The 20,421-nt window shown below is 39.4% G+C and overlaps 2 protein-coding genes across 2 annotated transcripts; one reads left to right on the forward strand and one right to left on the reverse strand.

The window, feature by feature from the left end:
- Positions 1–1,402: 1,402 nt before the first annotated feature.
- On the forward strand, positions 1,403–11,457 carry ripk1l (receptor (TNFRSF)-interacting serine-threonine kinase 1, like). Its single transcript, XM_085254934.1, has 11 exons — positions 1,403–1,576; positions 1,854–2,016; positions 3,134–3,290; positions 3,435–3,572; positions 3,654–3,885; positions 3,987–4,136; positions 4,895–4,971; positions 5,136–5,211; positions 5,367–5,963; positions 6,095–6,244; positions 8,641–11,457. The coding sequence occupies exons 2-11, from the start codon at positions 1,856–1,858 to the stop codon at positions 8,937–8,939; spliced, it is 2,037 nt and encodes a 678-aa protein (XP_085111060.1). The 5' UTR covers positions 1,403–1,576; positions 1,854–1,855; the 3' UTR covers positions 8,940–11,457.
- Positions 11,458–13,652: 2,195 nt separating this feature from the next.
- On the reverse strand, positions 13,653–19,313 carry opn7a (opsin 7, group member a). The gene is made up of 5 exons (XM_085254576.1): positions 19,226–19,313; positions 17,593–17,755; positions 17,372–17,499; positions 15,823–16,157; positions 13,653–14,294 (listed from the first exon to the last, which is right to left on the reverse strand). Exons 1-5 carry the CDS (start codon positions 19,311–19,313, stop codon positions 13,653–13,655), a joined length of 1,356 nt encoding a protein of 451 aa, XP_085110702.1.
- Between the last annotated feature and the right edge of the window lie 1,108 nt (positions 19,314–20,421).

Here is a 20,421-nt window from a genome sequence, read left to right on the forward strand (position 1 = left end):
TAATTACTGTGATAAAGACATCAACAGGAAGTGCTGCTACCCACTGCCCAACATTGACAGCACATTTACACCGCAGACACCAGTTCACTTAACTTCCTGGTAATGTGTTGTTTTGCTATGTGGGGCAGCTTGTGACTGCCAGCCTCTACTCTACAGCTTGAATGGGAGGAAAGCATCTGCGACAGAGATGTGATGCACTTACTACACAGAGTAATGCGAGCTGGTTATCAGTCCACCCATCCGGTTTATGCATGAGGGTATGTATACTTTTCCCCTAGTTTTATTGCTTTTAAGAGCTCTGCACACTGGTGAATGTACTCTAATAGTAATCAATCAATCTAAAATGTTACTTGGATTCACAAGAAAACTGGGCAGGAGACAACATCAGATATTTTTATCACTTCTTGTAGTTTTGCCATAAAGTAAGTTGAGTTTATAGAGAGAGTCAACACACTATTGGACCTAAACTCATTTGTAAACTGCCAAAACTGAATGAGAACGCTGCCCGATACTGTGCCACTAAACAAGGTCATCTATGTGAATCTCCAAGCAGTCATAAGTAGGTGGAATTTAAGCTTGAATTCAGTCATTTCACTCACCAGTTTGTTTTTGTCTTTTAATTGTTGGTAAGAGCACTCCATTTCTCCTCAAGTGTCAATTACCACCAATAAATGTAATTAACAGAAAAAAGTTGAAGAAAAAAACTTGCAAGGCAATAAAATGGAGACAATATGAGCCAGGTAAATATGATACTGCTTTGATGTGGCTTTGGTGTGCAAAAGGAGGAATTTATAGTGTGGGCGTTCACAGATAGGCTGCCCAAAATGTAGGCCTACTTGTAGTACATCGCCCACATTGTCAGTGGCTACAATTCAGGTGGTTTCCCGCTCTAGTTTCGCATAAATATTCAATTTATCAATGAACTTGTTTTTTTTTTTCGGTCAGTGCTTCATTTTAATTACTCCATCATATTAACTTGTCTTTTGGGGTTTTTTGTTATTATTAAAAAAAATAAAATAAAACGTCAAAGTCCTCATCTTAACTTAGCTTAGCTTACACCTTAATTTTTTAATTCGATGAGAACGTTGTTTTTCCCTCCTATGACAACTGCCGTTTAGATCCAGCTAGAGCGATTCATCAGTGTCACCATCATGAAATATGAACAGGCCTCTCCTTCAAAGAGTTTCACCACTAGGTGGCACCAACGTGACACTCAACGATTTACAGCGATCGGCAAAAATTGCAGTGTTGCCCCCCCCCCCCCCCCCCCCCCCCCCCCAAAAAAAAAAAAGAAAGAGAAAGAGAAAAAACAATGTGAACACAACAGATAAGACAAGACAAACGCACACAAAGATTAATAATCTTATCCCGTATTTCTGCTTTGTGTTAAAGGCATCTCCGACAGTACATAGTTGAATCTACTAGCACCCCTGGATTGTTTCTGTCATCGATTTATAAGCCTGCTTGTAGTTTTTTTTCTTTTTATCTTGCGCTTTTCACTTTTGAAGTAGGTCGTCGAGGAAATCCCGGAAATAGAAATAAACTGCTTTACTTGGACCTTTCCAGCACATTTTCGGTAACTGTTTTGTTTGATACTGGAAGTGAATGGATGTGTTCCCCCTACAGTTTTGTTTCCCGAGTAATTCATTTAGTTATGGAAGTAAGTCAGTTAAAGATGCCGACACTTTGGGATAGCCTGTGTTGTTAGCTGACCTCTGTCACAGTGTTGTGATTGTTACGGATGTTGATTAGCCGATTCACTAATTAAACTGTGTCCTGTGCGCTTTGTCACGGCTTTGTTTGAGCTGTAGGTTTTTTGTTTTTTCCGATGTGACACTGTGAATTCTTCCCAGGGATGGCCACCGCGCCGGAGTCCTCACTTCACATGAGGTCGACGGATCTCATTATAAAAGAACCCCTGGATTACGGAGGTTTTGGAGAAGTTTACTTATGTTATCATGTGACGCTGGGCCAGGTGGTGTTAAAGACTATGTACACTGGACGTCTGCGCAACGAGTAAGTTGTTGTAGTTGTTGTAATATGTTACTGCATGTGCTACCCAAGGGTATTCCCCTTCGTCCAACGATAACTTGAATCATGTGTCCTGCGAAGTTTTCCACGCAACCAAGCGAGACACTTTTAGAGCGTGCAGAAAGTATAATAACACAGATGAATACACACGTATGTAAATGAATGTACTCGTTATTACGGTTGTCTATACCAAGGTAGTGTGCTGTGAAAAGGGACACTACCTTGGACACTACCACTTCCCTTTTGAACAAGGAAATGGAGACAGGTTGATTCAGCTCAATGCCGAAGAAGTCCAAAATCAGTTTTTATATCCGGATATACACGAATTTAAAGAAAACTCGTTCCTATAAAGGGTAAAGTTTTAAAGTTAGGGATAATACTCAGTCTAGCACTAAGAACACAGACTAAATTAGCTACTAGATCCAAGGCCATAAGATTTCTTGTGAGACATGCCTGGACTGTACAAAAACAAAACGGTTCTTTCCCATGAATTATTTATTCTATTAATTATTGACTATTTAGTTTTTTTTTTAAATTGTGAAGAATATCTGTTCACTTTTTATTTTTTGAGACAAAATTTCAAATGTAGTGCGTTGTCCCCATAACAGTCTGCATGTAAATAAATACAAAATGAATTTATAATTGTATTTATGTATTTATAAATACAAAATATTAACAGTGATTATAAAAATTGTTGCTTATATTTTTACTTGTCAGCTTATTGTTTGTATCTCAGATGCGCTGTGAGGCACGTGCCAATCCAAAGTCTTGCCTCAGTACTTTCAATCAGCTCCACCAAATACCAAAAAAATGTTTAACATAATTTAAAAAAATGTTGTCTTTATCTTAATCCCTATCAGTATAAGAAGATAAATGTATTTCTGTAGCACTAGAAACAGAATCACTGCTCTGGCTTGTCTGTATGATTATAAATGGTAACAGAAACACAGAATTAAAGACTATATTCCTTACTTATCTGTTACTGCACACCCACACATGCTTAGATGTCAGAATTGGGTTATTGAAGTCGGTAAGAATATGCTCGCATTGTCAGTTTTCCTATGCAAAAGCTTTCTCTTATTACATTTAACAAACTTTCCAGGGAGAGTAAAAAATCGCTACTGGAGGAGGGAAAGATCATGGCGAGCCTGAACCATGAGCGAGTGGTCAAGTTGCTGGGTGTGATTATGGAGGATCGAGATTGCTCTCTTGTCATGGAACTCATCCCCAGAGGCAACCTTCTGGACATGCTGGAGACCGTTAGTAGGCTTAAATCAATAAATACCTGTAACAAACACAGCTTTTGTGGTTTTCATCGATAGCGTGTCGCCTTAAAGAGTTCCACTTTTGTCAGTTTATCATGAACTGGAGCATTATTACACTATAATCTCTGTGTTCTTCAGGTCAGTGTGCCGATATCTATCAAGGGAAGAATCATTCTAGAGATTTTGGAGGGAATGATGTACCTCACAGAAAAGAGTATCATACACAAGGACATCAAGCCAGAAAACATCTTAGTGGACAAGGATTTTCACATCAAGGTACATTACACTCTCTGGGTCATGACACATGTAGGATTCTGTCTGCTGGCATTCACAGTCATGGTGAAGGATTTCTTGCAGATTGCAGATCTTGGTCTGGCCACCTGCCAGACGTGGAGTAAACTCACCAAGGAGGAATCTCGCAGGAAGAGCCGTATGGGGCGATCGACTGGTGTGAGAGGAGCTGGCACACTGAGCTACATGGCCCCGGAGCACCTGGAGAGTATTCATAATCCCTCCACTGAGAAGTCTGACGTGTACAGTTTTGCCATCGTGGTGTGGGTCATTCTCACAGGGGAAGAGCCATATGCAAGTGAGCTGTGATATCATGACATGCCAAAGTTTGCCAAAGATTACCAGATGTAGCATATCCACTGCATACAGCATTTAAAGAAAGCATCTTTTTATGCCCAGATGCCAGGAGTGAAGACCAAATCAGCCAGTGTGTTCGTAACGGTGACCGACCGGCAGAGGATCTTATTCCAGAAGACACACCTTCTGAAATAATTCAGCTCATGAAAAGATGCTGGGATCGCAATCCTGAGGAACGGCCGACTTTTAAAGGTTTCCTTTTTGTATTTGTGAATTATAAGCAAAATAGCACTCATTGATGAAACCACGTACACTCATTAGGTACATTTCCCAGAAATTTTGGTCCATATCAACACGATAGGATCACACAGTTGCTGCAGATTTGTCAGCAGCACATCCAAGATGCAAATCTCCTGTTCCACCACATCCAACAAATGCTCTGTCTGACTGAGATCTGGCAGTTTGAGTGCAGTGAACTCAGTCTGTGGTCTTATGCTGCTCTAACACATCTGCCACAAGACTCGACTTGTTGCGCATTCAGATAAGATGCTCTTCTGTAATGAGTGGTTATGTGAATTAATCTTGCTGTTGAGTAATTGTTGCCTTCCTGTCAGCTCAAAGCAGTCTGTCCATTGTCCTCTGAGGTCTAGTATCAATAGTATACAATACAATAACAATATTTTCTCTTTGTTTAGATCATGTTCATATGTAAATCTTAGAGTTGGTCGTGTATGAAAATTCCCGTAGATCAGCAGTTTCTGGAATAAACAGACTTTGGCACCAACAAACACACTAGATTTAAAGTCACTTAAATCATCCTCAGTTTGAACTTCAGGTCATTTTGACCATGTCTACACATCTAAATGCATCGAGTTGCTTGTTGGTGTTCACGAGCAGTCGAACAGATGTATCTAATAAAATGGCCAGTGAGTGTATAAAGTGAATGCAACACTTTTGTTTGTTGAGTTTTGTTGAGTCAGTTTTCTTTCCTCTTATTTAATGTCTCGCAGAGGCCTACAACATCTTCCATCCTTTCTACATGGAAAACCTTGAACCGCTTGTAGAGGAAGATTTACTTCACCTGAAGGTTGAATAAATATTTTCTATATGTGATCTTTTTTTTAAAATAATCACAGACATTAAGCAGTATTTTAATAAAAACAAACATTATATATATAGTGTAACATATCTTCCTAATGACAGTGTTATTAAAATTTTAGTTTTTTAAAATTTATTTATTTATTATTGCAGAATTCATACGAAGGCCCAGATGATCTTGTTGAGAAGATGAAGTCTTTATCAGTGAGCCCTGAAAGTTTTTCAGGAGGTGAGTGTGCTCCGTAAACCCGGTTGTCAGAAAAAAAACGCATTGTATATTTTCTGATCCCCTCCTTTGCATTCTGTGCTACATTTAATGCTGTTTAGAAATCCTGAAAACCTTTGAGCAGCTTTATTGTTTTACTGTCTCTCCTCAACTTGTAGATTGCCCCGCTCCGTTGATAAGTTCAGACAGAAGTGTGTCCGTGCCAGTTGAAGCCAGTATCGAGGATCTGCACGGCAACCAATATGAACAATGTCCAGGGCATCTTCAGACAGATGCTAAGGCAAGTAACAGCCCTTCAGAGTTGCAGGAGAAGCTGGATCGGGAGCTTCAGTACCACAAACACGGCAGTTATAACTGTGAGAACCACTCCGATGCTGGCAACTCCTTCCATACCGCAAATCCTTTCCTGCGAAGCAACGTCAGCATTTCGGATCACTCTGCACGGCAACCAGAACAAGAAAAATCTTCTGTACTCTCCTGGACAAAAGCTGAGCCGTTGCGGCCCGCAAACCAGGAAGAGCCTTGGTATCGTCCCTCTGCAGGTGCCTTTGAGACCTCTTCCACACCTACTCCATTCCCCTTACCTATATCTTCGAGCACACCCTCTCTGTCAGCGTTTAACCAGCAACATCCCCACTCCCACTTCGACCGGCAGCAGTCCTGGCCAACTTACCCAGTGTCTGATACGTCTGCCCCTGACCTCACCTCTGGACATCTTTTGACCACTTCAAAGAGTTGCCAGATGCACGATCAGGGTACTATTAAAACATAAGTGTTTGAAGAAATTCTGAATCTAATCCCTGAGGGGTGTCTCCAGCTTTTTGTGTTATCTCCTTGTTTTTGGATCAGTTGTGTTTACGTGTGTTTGTTTTTGTTTTCTGACCAGGACCCCTTTACATTCAGAATGCCAGCGGGATTCAGATTGGAAGCAACAACACAATGAGCATCAGAGGTTATGACCCCTCTCTTAGCTTGTCATCTGTATCTGCTAACAGCTCAACTAACTCTCCCATCAAAGAAGGCATTCAGAAATATGGTAAAACATAACATTTCTGTCTGTTTATGAACTTTTCATGCCTGAAGATCACAAATGCACTTTTAATTTACTAGAGCTGTAGTTGAACACGTTGTTGTGATTTTTATTTTTATTGGCTCATCTTTCCAAACCCCGGAGATAGTTTGGTCACATATAGGGATGGGTACCGGTGTCCGGTGCCATCTCACATAAACGGTAGTAACCAGACCGAAAAGCAGCGCACATTTCGGTGCTTTATTTCGGTGCTTTTTTTTCCTGAGCTGTGATACACTTTAGATTCTAGCCAATCATTTTACGTTTCCGAGGATAGTAGGCGGGGCCAGGTACGTACGTTCTGTTAGAGCAGAGCTACAGATTAAAAATGTCCAAGGCGAAGCGGTCAAAAGTCTGGCTGTACTTCATAGCAAAATATGCAAACTCAGCAGCAACAAGTGCTTTAAGCTGATACTGTGATACTGTCAAAGGAGGTAACACCTCAAATCCGATGAAACACCTGGCGACGCATAGCGTTTTTTTTAAAAGCCCAGAAATGCGCCGTATTTGATAGCTTGCTGCGAGACCTCACACCGAGCACATCTACTGCGGGTGGGTTGCCTGTTATGCAACATCCCCCAAAAACACGAAGAGGAGAGTCCTGGCCCCTAGCCCTGCCAGTGTAGCAGAAATGATGACGGATGACGGATGATGGTGGCAGCAGCAGTTCTTCTCTGCGTGAGTAGCTAATTTACGTTGAGTAGGCTAACCACGTTATTACATTAATGCAGGTAAGGTGAACTAGCAAACATCATCATAGCTACATGCGGCTGTCTTCTTGTTTGATGGCAGATACTCCCTTCACCCTGGCCAAAAAGGCTAAAATGACCAAAGAAAAAGTGGAAAACAGTTAAACATGAGAGGTTTAGGACAAAGTTTGTGTTTTTTCCATTGTTTAAGCACTGCTTCCAGCTAAGAGTGATACCATATATGCCTCATATCTGCAGAAAAGGCTAACATTGTTATCTTTTTACAAAAAACAGCTGAACATGAGAGGTTTTTGGACCAATTTTGTGTTCTCCATTCTTTAAGCACCGGTTTGAGCACCGGCACCGTTTCAAAAGTACCGATTTGGCACCGGTATCGGATAAAACCTAAACGATACCCATCCCTAGTCACATATGACCATTAGAAACCCATAAGCTTTAATTTGCCCTTCTAAGTTTTTCTGTGAGCAATGAAATATTTTTGCATATAGTGTTACAGTGTTGTGCAAAAGTCTTCAACCACTCTTCATTTCTTCATGGTTTGCTAGAAAAAAATGGTAAATAGGTGCAGAAATTTATTGAAACGTGCAAACATCAAAGGAAATCCAGTATATAAGGCAATAATAGAGTTTGTACATGGTCAGTATTTGGTATTACCATCTTTATTCTTCTGACTGAGCTCTTTCAGTAGTCTTGAGGAGTAGTTCTCCAGGGTTCTCGAAGTACATTCAAAGCTCTTCTTTGGATGTTTGCTGCCTTTTCTTCTGTTCTCAAGATGATCCCACACTGCCTCAATCCATGACAGTGTTTTTCTATCCAGGTAGGCCTATACTGCAGTAATGCATTGTCATGCTGAAAATTCAGGCTGTTGCAAATTAAGCTGTTGCTTTCCAGATGGTATTGAATGGCAGATCAAAATCTGAATTAAAACTTTAACATTTGAATTCATCACTCCATATGAGTGTTGTCACTGGTTTCCAGTAAGTTCTTGTGTAATTTGGAATACCTCAGCCTCGTCTCCTGGTTTTCCTTCATTGAGAATGGCTCTAATATATCTCTATCTCTAATATATCTTAAATTAAACTAACCTTAATGCCAAGATATGCCAACGTTTTAGAGAATAGGTCTTTAGGAAACATCTTTTTGTGCAAAAATACTGTTTGTTGGCATTTTTCATCAATTCGACTGGAGAAAATGTGAACAAATGATGTGTTTTTGGAACAGACTGCTAGTAACAAAGAACCTAGAAATACAATTTGAAATAAGCTTTGTGGAGACACAGCACTGGTTCATTTAAAGAAAAAAGATTCCTCTGACAACGGTCAGGTACAAGGAATGCAATGAAAATCTGTGAAAAAAGCAGCCAGTGTCCAAAGAAAAACTTTGAAAGACTGTCAGAAAGCCTGGAGAACTATTGATCAAGACCACTTTTTAAAAATGACTCCTGGCTCCTTGGAAGCAAGATACAAATAAAAGAGTGGTGGCTCAAGACTTTTGCACAGTACTGTATTCACCAAAACGCATTTTGTGTTTCCTTGAGTTCTAACAAACATATTGCATTTCCTTCCTCATAAAACTTTACTTTCTTTCGCTGGATGCAGCATATTCTGTTGCTGCTGGCACCTCTGTAATATATTTATCTTGTGTTTCCGTTAGAGGACCATGCTGTGATGGAGGAGCACCTGGACGTGCTGAGAGAAAACATTGGGACCAAGTGGAAGCGCTGTGCGCGGCGTTTGGGTCTGACCAATGTGGATATAGAGACCATAGAGCATGATTGCTATCGTGATGGCCTGCCAGAAATGGTGCACCAGATGCTGGAGCGCTGGAAAATGAAGGAGGGCTGTATTGGGTGTACAGTTGGGAAGCTTTGCCGAGCTCTAGACGGAAACATAAAGGTAGATGTCATCCAGAAAATACTAGACATCTGCAATTCGTCTTCCTCACTGGGATAAACCTTACAGCAACTGACGTGTCTCATGTTCTCTGATTGATTTATCATCTACGGTGGCCGCAATTATAAACTCTGCTCATGGCTCTGAGCCTGAAGGATCGTTTTAGTAGAGGTGGACACACTGAAAACTTATCACCTCATCTGAAATACATTTCTCTGCTTTTCAAAAATGATAAACATAGAGCTTAATGTCAGTTTTCTGTGAGCAAAGAAAACTGTCATTAAGTTTTCTTTAAACTTTCTTAGGAAATAGTCTTTGACAAGTTACTAAACACTGTTTCGATGAAATTGAATGCCTTTGTGATATAGCTTCGCCTGCTAAGAAGATATTAACATGAAATTGTGGATTTTTGTATTGCTCTATATGGTGACAAGTCTCTAAATATTCATTTCAGGCTAAGGTTTAAATTTGAATATGAACTGTTTCGAGGTTGTTGGGTTTTGGTTGGTATGAAGAAGCCAGTGGGTTTGTGCACATTAACAGAATAATGAATTCATGTACAGGGACTGTCAAATGGTGTGTGGCACACGTTTATTCCAGTCCAACACAAACATAATGACTACAATCACAGAACAGGTAAGGTCAATGAGCCTGTGACAAGCTGAAAACATCATCAGCAAAACGTCATAAGGAACAATGAAATACAAATGAAAACGTTTGCTGTCACGAGTAAGCCAAACTGCTACCATTAATCTGATGACGGTAAAGCAAAAGTACGCGTGAGTTGGTGATTCAATTCTTTTAATGTTAATGAAGTGATTCATTCAAACATAATAAGCATTTTGGATTGAAACGTTACTTTCTCTCCGTCAGAATTATAGCGTCTTGCCAAAGACAGAGAGTGTGTGTGTGTGTGTGTGTGTGTATAGTTAGAGACAGTATTGAGGGTCTGCATGTCAAATGTCTTTTCTTCATCTTCATGCAAACTACATTTCAGCATTACAAAAGAACTCCATGTATGAAAAAACCCTCCTTTTTTTCAAACTTTGAATGATTTTTTTAGTCTAGCAGAGTCTTCATCATATTCATTACAGCTGTTATCCTCTGACAAATATGTTTATGAAGTTAGTTACTGATAACTAGTCCCGAGCGGTCACTATATCATATGTTTTAAAACAGCAACAGGCTTTAATTTCTAAGTGTGTCGTTCTCCAGTGCAGTACTGTGCAATATTCTTGAGCCACTCTTCATATTGTGCGTGAAAAGATTTGTCCTGAGCTGTAGCTCTCCAGGCTTTCTGAAAGTCTTATTATGTGTTTCTTTTGCCATGGGCTGTTTTTCACTCATTTTCAGTTCAGTCATTGTAGCCGACCACTTTCAGAGGAATGTTTTTCTTGTTTTTTAAGTCACCTGACTCTACAGAATGAATAATTCAAGCAAAAGAAATGCACCTAACACAAGGGACGAGCAAGTGTTGTGTCTACACATAACAGACACCCTAGGAAAGAAACTATTTTTAGTTGTATCTTTAGGCACATGTGCTTTTTTTTACTTGCAACAAAAACAAATTCTTGTTTTTCACATTTTAGCTGGGTCTGTGAAAAAGACCAAAGATAAAGCAGTTAGACAGGCATAAAATAGCTTTTTGCACCAACAAGGGGATTTCCAAAGAGCAGTTAGCTGAAAACTTACATCTCAGTATGATGTGGCGTCTGTCCTTAAAAAAATATGAGCAAACTAAATAAATGGAGGACAAACACTGTGGCACGCCTAAAAAATATGCATTTACACCAGATGAATGGGGAGAAAAGGCTGAGGTATGACACAAGAAACACAAGAACTGGGTTGAAAATCAGTGGGTAACCAAATTTAAAATTTGTGGCTCAAATCAATATGTACCAAGTGAGATGTTTACAGATGTTTACAGCAATCTATCTCAGTCATGGTTTTAAGATCATTAGAATTGTATAAACTCTGTTTTTGCCTCCTATACTGTATTTCCATGTTTGCACGTTTCAGTAAATCGCTCTACACTGTTCTCTTGTTTCTAGCAAAATGTAAAGAATTGACAGGTGGCTTGAGACTTTTGCACAATACTTTATGTCACCGAAAAACACATTTTCCTTCCAAGTAAATATTGTGTAAATGGCCTGTATTTGTATAGTGCTTTACTAGTCCCTAAGGACCCCAAAGCGCTTTACACATCCAGTCATCCACCCATTCACACACTGGTGATGGCAAGCTACACTGTAGCCACAGCCACCCTGGGGCGCACTGACAGAGGCAAGGCTGCCGGACATTAGCGCCACTGGGCCCTCTGACCACCACCAGTAGGCAACGGGTGAAGTGTCTTGCCCAAGGACACAACGACCGAGACTGTCGGAGCCGGGGCTCAAACCAGCAACCTTCTGATTACAAGACGAACTGCCAACTCTTGAGCCACGATCGCCCCCAGTGTGTGTTTATTTTTCCGTCATACCCAATATCAATGCCAGTTATATGGCAAACTGCCAGGATACATGGTGAGATGTGAGACACAGGTCATTTTTTTAACAATAAAAAATTGTGAGACAAATCATTGGAGCTGAGTGATCTCTGAGTGAACTGAGCAATCCAGACTATAAAAAGCCAAAAGAAATTCAAACTCGTGTTTTGATGGACTTTTTAATGAATTACCGACATGGTGCTAGTGTACTTTTGCAAATCAGAATTTTTTTCTATGGGGAGTTTATTAGATAAAGAACATCAGTCCTTGAAGTTGATGGTTTAGTGATAACGCTCTGAGCTACAAAGGCACATATACATACTTATATTACATACAAATGCAGATTTAGTTTCAGATTTGATGATGTTTAAATAGTGCTCTCTGGGTCTGTAGACTATCTGATTATGTACTTATGTACACAGGACATAAAAGGAAAAACATGGGAGGGAGCAAAAAAACCCAACAACAATATTTTATTTAGATGAAGTTGTTGTAGAGTCCTTGGATGACCTCATGTAAAGGAACATCAGCCATGAATCTAAAAACGAAGCTTTATGTAAATGGTCTGTTTGGTCCTGAGTAACTGTCCAGATTCAGATTCACATTACCTTTACAGAAAAGATTCAACCACATCCCAAAGGTGCTCTACTGGATTGGGATCTGGTGATTACGGAGGTCATTTGAATACAGTGAATTCACTGTCATGTTCAAGAAACCAGCTTGAGATGATCTGGGCTTTTTAACATGGTGCATCAGGAGATGGGTTCACTGTGCTCATAAATGGATGCATTTTTTAATTTAGGTGAGCCTGTGTGAATTGTAGCCTGTTTCCTGTTCTTAGCTGGAGTGACACACAGTATGATAAGGCCATCTGCTTCAGTGTTCAGAGATGCTCTTCTGCATACCTTGGTTTTAACAAGAAGTCACTGTTGCCATAATGTCAGCTCATAGCAGACGAGCTATTTTCCTCTGACAAGGCATTCTCACCCAAACGACTGCAGCTCACTGGATACTTTCTCTTTTTCAGACCGTACTCTGTAAACCAAATAAAATCACCTGTCTCTCCTATTCTCAAGCTCAGTTTAAACTTCAGCACGTTGACTTGACCATGTATTGAATAGCTGCCATGTGACTGGCTTATTGGGTATTTGCATGACGGAGCAGTTGAATACATATACACCGAATGAAGTGGCTCATGAGTATATACAAGTAAAAAAAAATATTGTTGCATAAAATATTGAGTATTGAGTATTCTCTACTCAGACTGATTTGAAGTTTGTGTTATTGAGTTAGACTGTATAATAACTTAAAAACAGTATTATGCACAAATATTTCATTTTCTAGATCACATACATAGATAATTCACAAAGCACCATCCACTATTACAGTACCTGCAAGTGGTCAGTGTAAACACTGTTTGTAATGTTACAGTAAAGGAAGTGCTGACTCTCAGTTTCTATCTATACACAGGGGTGTGCTGCTGTGATAAATAATCAAAGGAAAAACGATTACCTTGCAAATCACAAAATACCTTTTATACACAAAGCCATGATTATAAATAGCTTAACTCAATATTGCTATGGGATAATGATACGTAGTATAATATAATAAATGCCTCCCAAACATGCTAAAGTAATAAGTTGGGTGTGTCATACATGCTGAATCTCCAAAGGTCAAACTAAAGTTTTTCTTCTACCTGGAACAAATGACTAATATTTTAATAGTAAAAGGCTGGCAGCTATTTGCATAGCACTTCTCTTAGAGTGCATAATTTCACCTTTAACTGGAGGGCACTGTTAGCCAGAAGAATAGTCAAATATGAACAACAAATCCTAGATATGTAAAGCCTAGAAAGTAGAAATGAATTAATGATGATTTTGAACATTTACAGAGAGACTCCACTCGTCTGACCTAGCCAATGTGGAATCGAAATGTAGGCGTGTTTTTTCCATCAGTGCTTGGAAGAGTGTTTGAGGTGGAGGAATATTTTAATGTATTTTACATATTTAGCTGCACTGAAACCCAGAGCAACACCTAAAAAGTGAATACCTTCAAAGTATCTGATAAATTTCCCTGGGAAGTTATTTCAGTTGGTGGAATCCCCCCAAGAAAGTCATCCGAGCCATGCAACTTGGCACATTTTTCATGAATAGGAAGAGAAGTTAAAGAAGCATAAATAAATAAATAAATATATGACATGGTTGTTGCTCAAACACTTCAGGTATGTATCATTAATGCCTGAAAATATTGATACAGTTTGTGAATAAGCTCACAAATCTAAAGAAATATCAGGGCCAGGCCACTTTTGCATGCCTTTGAACCATCTCCAGATTGATACAGAAATTATTCGTTTCTAAAGTTCTTTTCCCCCATGAGGTGGCTATAAGGGATTTCTCTTTTCGGCACTCACTTTTTGCGTTCTGCACGTGCGTTAGAGGAACTGGAATGTCTCGATCTTGTGATAACTCTCTACTGGCAGCTGGCTTAGTGACACCAAATATTTGAGGGCTGTGTTTGAAGCACTCAAACACATCCTTGCCCTTCTCACAGCTCTGACCCTTTAATGTCACTATTGGTGGTTGAGCAGCAGAGTTGGATGAAGCAAAGTGAATGGTCTGTCTGTGGACTGCACGAAGTCTGACCCTGATCTTTGGCTTTAAGCAGCACTTTACTTGGCACTGGCTGCAGATGCAGCCCTTCATAGAGACCTGGCATAGTGCACCCAGATCGCTGCATACCATCCTGCGGAAGTTTGGTCTTAGCATCAGGTAGATGATCGGGTTGTAGATGGTGGAGGACTTTGCAAACATGGCTGGCATGGCAAATGCCATGGGAGGAATGTTTTCGATGTGTCCGAAGGCAGCCCACATGGATACGACAGCATATGGACTCCATGCCGCAAAGAAACCAATGCAGACAGCCACACTCAGCTAGCAGGAGAAAGAACACAGAAAGTGTAATTCAACATTTCTTTTCACCAAATCCAATTAATAAAAAAAAACAAACACAACTGTAACACTTGTCAACTTTCCCAACTATCTGAAAAACATTACCTTATGTCAGAATACTGGATGAAGAAATCACTTAAATACAGGTTGTATCACTTAAATATAATATGTGTGACAGAGTGAAGCAGGCTAAAAGATCCTGAAAGGGTTACAAAGTTCATGATTTAACAATTAGAAAGAGACTGGGCAAAAATGGCATCAATGGGATAGTTCCAAGTTTAAAACCACTACTGACCAAAAAGAACACAAAGACTCGTCTCATATTTGCCAACAAACATCTCGTTGGTCCCCAAGACTTTAAGGAAAACTGGACTGTGGGCTGATGAGACAAAAGCTAAGCTTTCTTGAAGGTTTGAGTCGTATTACTGCATAAGAGTAACCCAGCATGTCAGAAAAGGAAGACAGTAACAACAGTAAAATATGGTTTAGTTTTGTATTGTTTACTTCCCCTTTCTGTAAATAAAGCTGTTTTTTGAGTTACGTCCCATTTCCGTGAGTCTGCTTCTGGGTTCTCTCCTGCCTGCACACAGCTGGTTTCATGACACTAAGTATGACAAATACTTACAAAAACCTACAAAATCATGAGGAGCAAATACTATTTCACAGCACTGGAAACAAACGGCTATTTGTTGTAAAGACAAATTTGAATAATGGTGTCCTTGGAAGAAAATGAAGACACACTTTTACATTTTGAGATTTTCTTCCATGTGTTTTTGTGAGCCTGTGCAATCACTGCTGGCCTTCCCTGTATTTAATTTTGTGCTTTTGACACCCCCTGCCATTCTCTCTAGACTGTGGTGGAAGAAAAACAAAAAACAAATTTAAAGAAAAAAGCTGGGTGAGGAGATCTACCACTATACCCCCATATGAACAGTTTGTATTTAAAAGAGAACATGCAGAGGCCACAAAGATTTAAAAAGCATTCTTCTCACTCCTCATGATGAGTTTAAAAAAAAAAAAAAATGAATCTCAGATGTTCTTACAGAGAAGAGAATATGATGATTAATCAGCAAAGGCAGCAGTATCCATCACAGTGAAACCAGAACTTCTCTCTTAATGAGAAACTGCATCATGAGGGAGATATATTGAGGTCACTGTCAATTTCTACAACAAATCGAGGCGAGGAACTCTAAACAGGACTCTTCTCTCTAAGGCAGTGTTTTTATAAGCTACCCATAAACCCTGGCCTTTCCACCAATAACTGGGTGATCACACTATGCACGTTTTTTTGTCTTCCTGCACTTTAATTTAAAATTGAAAGTGCAGGTGAAAAAAAACTGCAGGTATGAATAAATTGACTACATCTTTAATTTTTTACTTATTACTTAGTGATTGGCGAGCACTGTATAATCATTCAGTATAACATATTTAAACACATAAACACACATTATAGGGAGAACATGGTAAAGCAGTCCACAGAAGTGTTTAAGTGAAGTTTACCTTAACCCACCTTAACAATAACTATCTGGATGCTGCTCATGTGAGTCGGCCTCAATGCATGTTGCTCCATAGTTCTGCGAGATGCATGCACTGCGACCAGGATTCCTGTGTAAGATGCTAAGATAGCACAGCATGGAAGGATGTAGCAGAAGATGAACAGTGCCACAGTATAAGATCGTGCTGTGCTGAGTTGATTGGACAGGCGCCAGTCAATGCAACAGGCAGTGCCGTAAGGCTCTGGTCCATACTCCCCCCAGTGGGCCAGTGGGGAGCATGCAAACAGCAGGGCGTAGACCCAAGCACAGGCAATAAGCAGACGGCCATGAACAGAGTTAAACCTGTTTCCTGTAAAAACAGACTGTGTTAATATTTTATGATGTGAATGTGAGTTATTATTTATGACACACAACTGCATTTGTGGATCAGTGCATTTTTATACTTTAAATGATGGTATGGTAAATGATGCTTTACCATGTGAAAAATACTCTGTGTGCTCTAAGATGCTTATACTCCATAATCTAGTTAATATACAGCATAGTGCTGAAGAACTGCATCTGAATTCACAAGTGTTTAGCTTTTCCCAATGGCTTTTTTGGACTTCCAAGAAAGGTGTTTTTATTATGTTGCATTCCTTTGCATTCTGCAACTGACAGACAGTGATTGGACTACTGTTAAAAGATAACATAAGGCAACCTGAAGAAGTTCAAATTTTTGCAATCTCTACACAGGCTTGTAAGCCAGTCTGCTGAAAGAGCGCCTCACAGGAATGCCAGTTCTCCTTCCAGGAGGCTAATTATGCCTATTCTCATTCATTGGCAATGGCCTGTTTCTTAAGAAGTGAAAATGGTTAAACATTTTTCAGAGAGAGCTCAGTCCCCAGAGAAGGTTCTGTGCATATCCACAGCATTTTACAGGTCTTTTTTTTTTTTATTTTAGTTTGGTGATAAGTAGGCTGTACCAGTTTCACTGGAGTAGTAAAAGTACATTGGGTAATTATACAGACTGCTAATTTCCACAGGAGCTCAGGTAGAACATAAAGAGGTTAGGTGACTCGAGGCCTCATTAAGCTGCAGCAGAAGACAAAAGATGAGCCCTCTAAAGCAATCTAAGTTCATCAAATGACGAGTGATGTTACGTCAGCCTTATATACTACGCAGATATTATGTCTGTCAGTGCTGAAAATAAAATAAGCACTTATTTAAATATGCAAGGTTAAATATTACAATTTTAAAGCAATTAATGTGAATATCTCTATTTGTAGGCTCATACTTTAAAATTACTTTTGTCCCAGCACTTTTTTTTAAGGCACTGAAAGAAATGCACTTTTTTGGGATGGGGACCAAATAGAAAACCCAGCTGCACAGTGTTAACCAACATCACAAGCAGTACTTATTGAGCACAGCCCTTTGACTTGTCACTTAACAAAGAAAAGCTAATGTGCAGTGCTTTACAGAGGGCTCATTTCCTTCCACAGATAAATCAACACTCAGCCACTTGGGGATAGGGTAGTTAATCCCGTGTCATTTCACCGAGCAAAAACAGCCTCTTTGAAGACTTACCGTAGAGCGGATAACATACTTTCACAAAGCACACCATGCTTAGCAGGGTTAGAGTGGTCAGACTGCAGATGCCAAACAACATGCCACAAAATGCGTATACGGAGCACACCGTTTTCCCATACAGCCACCTGTGTGGGAGGGCGTGAGAAAGAGGACAGCTCAAAGCAAAGATATAGCTCAAAGATCAATGATTGAGAAGGAGTAGGCGCCAAGTTTTGTACCTGTGGTAGAAACTTGAAGTTATCGCCATGGGGTAGAGGGACAGAGTCAGGCCCAAGTCGCTAACAGCAAGGTTGATGATGAAGTACTCAGCGGGTTTCAGGACATTCTTTTTCTTGTAAGAGATGTACAACAGTGTGCTGTTGCCAAATAGTGAACATACTCCTGCAAAAATAAACCAGAACAAAAACCCTGAATGTGAATAAAATACTGATTTGATGGTGACAATGGGAGGGATTTTGTTTTGACTTTTCAGAAATTGCTTCATCAAATTCGCTGTCCGTTTAAAACAAGACAAACATACTGGATAATATGCTTTTTGCCTAGAATACATTAGATATGACTTTTATATCTGTCCAAAAAACATAAAGCCACATAATAAAGTAAATACATAAAGTGCATTAATACAAACACAACACAAAGTGTACTAGATAAAGTGTACTACAACGAAGCACCAGCATGATGTGCTCAAACCTCCCATTCAATCACATCCCAAAGGTGCTCTACTAGTTTGATCGCATTGGAGGATATTTCAGTACAGAAAGCTCAGATCATGTCCAAGAAACCAGTTTGACATGATCTGAGCTTTCTGACATGGCAGTTTATCCGCCTGAAAGCAGCCATCAGGAAATGTGCTCATAACGGGATGGACATGGTCGGCAACAATACTCAGGTAGGCTGTGAAGTTTAAACGATGGCCAGTTGGTACTGAGAGGCCCAAGAACAAAATCTCCCACCCCATTACACCACCTCCAGTATCTAATACAAGCCAGGATGGATCCATGCTTTCATGTTCTTTATGCTAAATTGTGACCCATCCATGCCATCTGAATGTTGCAGCGGAAAGCAAGACTTATCAGATCAGGCAGTGTTCCTGTTCTTAGCTGACAGGAGTGACGGTGCGGTCTTCTGCTTCTGTAGCCCATCTGCTTCAAGGTTCAACATGCCGTGTATTCTCCATAAACCATAGAGGTGGTTGTGTGGGTTGTGTCCCAGTAGATCAGCAGTTTGTGAAATACTCAGACTAGCCTGTCCAGCACCAACAACCATGTGATATTCAAAACCATTTAAAACAACTTTCTTCCTCATTCTGATGGTTGGTCTGAATTTCAGCCGTTCATCTTCATCTTCATCATGTCTACATGCACGAACAAGCACATGAACAGTAGTGGCCACAAAGTGTATATATAACTTTCAAAGTATTATGGATCTACAGAATAATAAGAAACTCACACTTCTACTGTCTTACAGGCATAACACTGGATACTGCTTTATCATATTTACCTAGCAACATATACAAATACATAGAATTGCTGATGATTCTGTAAAATATTAAATGTAGAGTATCTTCATTAATACTGACAAAATCACTGGTTCTATATATATATAAAAACACACACACACCATGTATGACATCTGTGATACAAACAGTAAATGCAGATGGATGAGTACACAGTGGGTGTGGGTATATATAGGTGGAAGTGGAATGCATAACACACAGTAACACAGTTAAAAATAAAAGTGTACTTGCAAGGCTTCGCTGCAGGATGCCTTGCTTCATGCTGCTATTCATTTCAGCTTGAGCAGAACTCAGAGAAAACTCATTGATAGTATTGTAAACTAGATTTAACTCACCAAAAACAGAGTAGACCACGGCCACGGTTATATCCAGTGGTGCCGGTATGCTAGAGTGGAATGCAATGTCTTCATTTAACAACCCCATCTGTAAACAGATTTTAGAAACTTTTCTGTTAACTGTTCTCACATATTGCATGTGCGAAATTTCAGACCTTCTGATTGTGTCTTATGAAAAATGTATCCAAAACTGTGATGTTTTTGTAGAACTTCACATCAAATATTTTAGTCTTTCAATGCAATAAGTAGATGGTTTTCACACATTACCTTAAAGTAGCTCTTACACTAACTGCTCAGAGCAGACGGGCCCAGGTAGAAAGAGCCATGTCAACACAGGGGAGCTTTTAGCACATTGGACTAATTACTATATAGCTCCACAGACCACCAGTGATGGAATGGAACCAGGTACATTTACTGTAATTCCATAATGTGAGGTATTGCAGTTTCATAGCTCTTTATACTTACCACCCTACACAGGCAAGTGTACTTTTTATCTCATTATATTCATCTGATTATTTACATTTTTCATTATTTCATTTGAAAATTAAAAAAATATTCAATACTTTTTTTTTTACTATTTTGAAGTATTTCACTATTTAAGTTTTAAAAAGCTCATAGAAGAAAAACAAGCAATTGGTATAATTAGTACATGTTTTGATTAAACATCTGGATGTAAAGTAGATAGATTTCAAACAAATGATGACATTTGATGTGTAAATAAGGAACTTAAACAGTAACATGGAATAAATCTAGAGAGAGACCCTGAATTTTGTCACATTAAAACATTGACAATGATTTATATTATAAATGTAAGATTAATTATACACATGTAATGTTCTTCAACTGAAAAAAAAAAGCTGTTTCATATACATATATGGAATTATGTCTTTCATAAGCTTGTGTCAGAGGGGACTAATAAAACAATAACAAAATGCATGGCTGTGTAATTCTTTTCAGCATCGTAAAATATTTGGAGGACCTGTGTATTTACATGCCTGTATAAGCTGCCAGTATCATCAGCACTCCCATTTTTCATGCATCCATTCTGCTTCAGCAACGAAAATCAGATAGTGACCGACAGGTCTAAATCAATAGATGAAATCAGGGTCAATAAATAAGGTGTATCAGGAAAATACATCTCCAACAGACCCGTGAACAACACTGCAGAACTGCTCTACTTTTCTCTGCGAACCTTA

Source organism: Mchenga conophoros, linkage group LG18 (genome assembly GCF_057382185.1).
Source record: "Mchenga conophoros isolate Kocher_MC1m ecotype Shallow Benthic linkage group LG18, M_conophoros_male_GT1.1, whole genome shotgun sequence".
NCBI classification, from domain to species: Eukaryota; Metazoa; Chordata; class Actinopteri; order Cichliformes; family Cichlidae; genus Mchenga; species Mchenga conophoros.

What these genes read in the sequence shown, in the direction of transcription:
- ripk1l (XM_085254934.1), top strand. Translation starts at nt 1,856, where the DNA reads ATGGCCACCGCGCCGGAGTCCTCACTTCACATGAGGTCGACGGATCTC. An exon ending in AGGGGAAGAGCCATATGCAA is followed by an intron (nt 3,886 to 3,986) that starts GTGAGCTGTGAT and finishes TTTTATGCCCAG; the next exon opens with ATGCCAGGAGTGAAGACCAA. An exon ending in AGAAGGCATTCAGAAATATG is followed by an intron (nt 6,245 to 8,640) that starts GTAAAACATAAC and finishes TGTTTCCGTTAG; the next exon opens with AGGACCATGCTGTGATGGAG.
- opn7a (XM_085254576.1), bottom strand. Translation starts at nt 19,313, where the DNA reads ATGGGGTTGTTAAATGAAGACATTGCATTCCACTCTAGCATACCGGCA. An exon ending in CGTGGTCTACTCTGTTTTTG is followed by an intron (nt 17,756 to 19,225) that starts GTGAGTTAAATC and finishes TTATTTTTGCAG; the next exon opens with GAGTATGTTCACTATTTGGC. An exon ending in AGTATGTTATCCGCTCTACG is followed by an intron (nt 16,158 to 17,371) that starts GTAAGTCTTCAA and finishes CTGTTTTTACAG; the next exon opens with GAAACAGGTTTAACTCTGTT.